We start from the raw sequence: 4896 nt of genomic DNA, 5'->3' as shown, positions 1-4896 counted from the left end.
TGAAGTAAATTTGGCACTTTTTGCTTAGTATTAAGGTGTACATGTACATTGTCTTTATTTGACAGGATGTTGCTGAGCTCTAATACCAATAATCAGACAATTTATAACATCAGATGTATACAGAAGAAAACCATGTATCTGGTATAACTGAATATAATTTTTCATAAATTGATAAAAATTTAAATTTAAAAAAAATAAAATAGTATGCTCATTTAAAATGCTAAGTGTTATTTTTTTAATTATGAGGATTCTATTAATTGACTGAAAAATTTCTTTCCTAGTAATTTGACAGACTATCTACTCATTCATATTGTGCCAGTAACATCATTACAATCAGTCTAGCACATGCATCTATCATTAATTCAATCTCTAGAATAATTAAACATCAACAAAACAGTTACCTTTATATCAGAATATTTCAGTATAATCTCCCTTATCGTGGGTTCCCAAGTTTCTGAAATAAATCTTTTCTATTATGTAATAATTGCCTCATCCATTACCTTTTTTTTGTTTTGTTTACTAGCTGACTTCAAATTCTCATTGTTTTCACTGGATTTGTTCCTAATGTGTTCACGCTTCGCTAAGAGGGTTTTTTCTTTGATTTACAGTTACTATTGTTTATTACTGGATTATATTGGATTGAAAATCTTTCACAATAATTCTCTGCATCACTTAAAAAAGTACAATTCTGAAATGTCAATGCATGTTGATATTTGCTTTCTGAACATTAAAGATTTTCAGACTTGTAAGTTCTATATTCAATACTTTTTCTCCCAAAATCGTCTGCCTATCCCGTAGCGTCACACTTGATGGGGTATGTGTTATGCGAAAGTTCTAAATTCAGAGAATTTTAAACTCACCGGAACAACCAATGTTATAGTTAATTTTGAAAAATGAAACAGGATTGTGTGTATAAGAAAAAAGACACCAACAATCTAGAATGTCACACTTGTTTAAAATGTTTCGCATTTCCAGACTTAATAGAACAAGCAGTTGACGCTGAAAGTCCGGGACTATAGCAGGGAAAAAAGGTAAAAGCACTTTAAAACTCCTTTAAATTGTTTTAAAAATCTTATCGTATGATGCATTGTTTTAATCAATATTTTCATTTTTTAAACGTATAAATAGGGAAGAATATGAACATCTTGGAGATCTTAAAGCAGGCAGGGTTTTGGATTTTTGGCAAGGATAAAATACGGGACCAGTCGGTAGCTCAGCAAACCAACGGGCAAGAGTCTGAACAACTCTGCTTCAAGACCTTTCTACAGCAGCCGGTCGTGGAGGACGTCATTTTCACTAATTGTCAGCCCCTATGGCGGATCAGAGTTAGGAATTATCAGCTCTTTTTCAGCGGGGACGATAAATGCATCAAAAGCATCGACCAGACTGCGCATGCTTGCAAAGACGAAATCGAGACGCTCGCTGGAAATTCTCCTGACGATTTCTCGATAACAAATTCGGGGGAAATTATTTACGCAGATTGGCAAGAAAGAGCCGTATTTTATTTACAGAATGGACAGGCGTACCCCATGATAAAGTTGAGCGGTTGGAAACCTTGGGCTCTGTGTTGCTCTGACGCCGGCGATATTTTGGTCGCCATGCGTTCTGATGACGCTAGACGCGCTCGTGTTGTCGGATACCAAGGGTCCAAAAAGACACGAGAATACAGTCTTGATAGTTATGGCCGACCTTTGTATGGGTCACCGAACTTTGTAGCCGAAAACAAGAATGGAGATGTATGTGTCTCTGATGCCGATTTTAATCGCGTCACTGTAGTTGACCGAAAGGGAAATTTCAAATTTCACTACTGTGGGCAGCAAGTGTTGAGGAAGTATCCTACATTTTATCCTAAAGGCATAACCACGGATAGTCAGTGTAATATCCTGATAGCCGACCAGCACAATAGCTGTATACATATCCTAGATCGTATTGGTCAGTTGGTATGCTTCATTACAGACTTATCTCTGAATGAACCCTATTGCCTGTGTGTTGCAAAAGGTGATGAACTATTCGTGGGAGAGTATCATGAAGGGCAAGTTAAGAAAATTAGATACCTCGAGTGAACCTTATAAGCTGTGTTTTTACATTCTATGTGACCCCCCCCCCCCCCCTTGCAAAAGGTCTTGCAAAAAATTTACATTGACTGCAGTCATATTTCAAAATATAATTAATGTTGATATGCTTTACTGCCAATTAAAAACCTGCAAAGGTGCTCTAATTGTACTGCTTTATCATTTTTTGTTCTTATACAACTGATTTGAAATCAAATACCATTCAAATACTTTTTATTTTATGCTTTGATTTGCTTGTGTTTTAATTTTTATTTTATTGTCAATAAGCAGAAAAAAAGTCTTATTTGTTTCTGAAAATATTTGTTGAAATGTAGAATGATTATATTCTTAAACGTTTTCATTGCTGGCTCAAATAAAGTGGGTTTTGTATTTAACAAAAGACATTTGATATCCATCATTCATATTTTGTTTTATGACTGAAATGAAACAAGCTGTTCAGACTATTATGTTTCGGAGTCTTGGGTGCATATCCTGTTGTGTGTCTAGTGTAAAAAAAACTTATCTCTTCTTAGAATTCTATTTTTTCAGCAGGAATGTTGGTATATTCATTTTTTAAGACATTTCACAATTTCGGCGTCCGTCTGTCATCTGTAGTCAGTAAACTTTTCACATTTTCGACTTCTTCTCAAGAACCACTAAGCCAAATTCAACCAAACTTGCCACAAAGCATCATTTGGAGAAGGGAATTAAAGTTTTCTCACAGGAAGTGCCACTCCTCTTTTAAGGGGAGATAATTAAGAATTCACGAAAATTTGGTGACATCATTTAAAAATCTTCTAAAGAATCATTGGGCAAGAAAAGACGGAACTTATCTGAAAGCTTCATTACATACTCTAGATTTAAGTTTGTTCATGTCATGAACCCGGGACCGCAAGAGGGGATTGAATTTTTACATAGGAATATATAGGAAACATCTTTTAAAATCTTCTTCTCTAGAACAGCAAAGCCATGATTAGTCATATTATAATAGAAGTATCCTCAGGTAGTGTAGACTAAAGTTTGTTCAAAACATAACCCGCAGGCTTAGGGCAGGGTCACACAGTGGGTCAGAGTTTTACATAGAAATGTATGGGTGTAATGGTTAAGGGGCATTTGAGTAGAACGCATTGAAGACCTCAAATAATGGAATGACCTGACAACCCTTGGAATTGACTAGCCAAAGGGTATATAAGGCAAAGCTTTGGGAAAGTCAGGCATTCAGAAGCTAGCTAAAGAAATCGTATGTTGAATCAGCAATAAAGAAGTTATAGTAACCATCCCTAATAGCAACAGATTCTATGAAATTTAATACAGATGTGTAGGTGTTGAATACTCAGTATATTTAGACATAATTCCTATTTATTAGAAATTGTACGGATGGGATGTGTCCTAAGTTGTGATCTTGAATTTTGGTAAGAGTTATCTCCCTCTGTTTTTAATAAAAAAATCAATTTAAAAAAAATTATCTGGTAAAAAAAAGTTTTCAATTGTCATTCTATTTATAGTGTTTTAATGCATCGTTCCACCACAGTATTTATTGATATTCTTATTATTTGAATTTTTTTTTTAAAAATGCCTTGTCCCCATAGACTTCAATGCAATCTTTGTTGATTAATTACTGCTTAGTTAATTACATTTTTGAAACTTTTTCTTGGTAAATCCTTTTCTATTGTAAAATGCTTTTACAGAGGAAATATTTTAAAAATCTTCTTCTCAAGAACAACTAAGCCATGCATTATTAGTCATATTTATATATACAGAAACAACCTTAGGCATTGTAGAATCAAGTTTGTTGAAATCATGGGAGCACAACAGAGGGTCAAAGTTTTGCATAAGAAAATATTGTAATCATCTTGAAAAAATCTTTTGCTCAAGAACAGCAAAGCCATGATTAGTCATATTATTAAAGGGTATCCTCAGGTAGTGTAGATTCAAATTTGTTCAAAATTTAGGGTGGGTAAGGTGGGGCAAAAATGAGAGATCAGAGGTTTACATTGGAAAACATAGGATGGATTGATTGTAGGTTGTTTTACGTCCCGGTCGAGAATTTTTCACTCATATAGAGACTTCACCATATACCGGTGAAGAGCTTCAAATTTAGATCTTTACTCGGCACTGAGGACCATTGAGCAGTGAGGGATCTTTATCGTGCCTACACCTGCCGTGACACGGGGGCTTGGTTTTTAAGGTCTCATCCGAAAGACCCGTAACTTTCAATTCAAAGTGCCGAGCACTTGGCGAAGGAACAGTTGCTAGCTATTATTTTTCTTTATCGACTTAGGTCAGTCGCAGCAGGGGCTCGAACCCACGACCTTCCGAACACGGAGTAAAGCGCTCTACAGAATGAGCTGCCGTGACGGTGGAAAACATAGGAAAAAAATTCTTTAATATTCTTCTGTTTAAGTACAGCAAAGCCTGATTAGTAATACTGATACTTCCTCTGACGTTTTTATTTTTTTAAACTATAACATTAGTCGGGAAAAAATATTTCGTTAGTAGTTTTTTTTTCTTCAACATTTAAGCACAAATTAGGATTTAATTAGTTGCACCAAGCTATTTCTTGCACAATTGGCATTACTGCCTCTGTTAAGTTCAGAAGGAAAGGGGGATATACATTGAAAAAATGACTAGAAAAAAAAATGGACTTCATATTTATATGCTTTTATGAATCAAGTTATTTTATTTTAAGTTGAAATGCTATATCATTAAAATGATGAGATCAAAAAGTAAATAAAGCTAAAAACTTTGCTATTGTCAGCATGTATGTCACCCGACATGAACCCCCCCCCCCCCCCCCCGCCTTTCCATGACAACGAGAGCCAATTTGAATTTTGCATGCACAACT

The 4896-nt window shown here is 35.1% G+C and overlaps 1 protein-coding gene across 1 annotated transcript; it reads left to right on the top strand.

The window, feature by feature from the left end:
• Positions 1-922: 922 nt before the first annotated feature.
• LOC133200360 (uncharacterized) lies at positions 923-2266 on the top strand. The gene is made up of 2 exons (XM_061336175.1): positions 923-1031; positions 1129-2266. Exon 2 carries the CDS (start codon positions 1137-1139, stop codon positions 2061-2063), a length of 927 nt encoding a protein of 308 aa, XP_061192159.1. The 5' UTR covers positions 923-1031; positions 1129-1136; the 3' UTR covers positions 2064-2266.
• Positions 2267-4896: the final 2630 nt, after the last annotated feature.

The sequence above is a fragment of the Saccostrea echinata genome, unplaced genomic scaffold (genome assembly GCF_033153115.1).
Source record: "Saccostrea echinata isolate AGI-Se365-2 ecotype Australia unplaced genomic scaffold, CSIRO_AGI_Sech_v1 ptg000038l, whole genome shotgun sequence".
Lineage (NCBI taxonomy): Eukaryota > Metazoa > Mollusca > Bivalvia > Ostreida > Ostreidae > Saccostrea > Saccostrea echinata.
Note: the sequence above shows the minus strand (reverse complement) of the source record. Positions and strands in the feature narration are given on the sequence as shown.

Bases quoted from the DNA above. Each gene is read 5' to 3' on its own strand.
- LOC133200360 (XM_061336175.1), top strand. From the start codon at position 1,137: ATGAACATCTTGGAGATCTTAAAGCAGGCAGGGTTTTGGATTTTTGGC.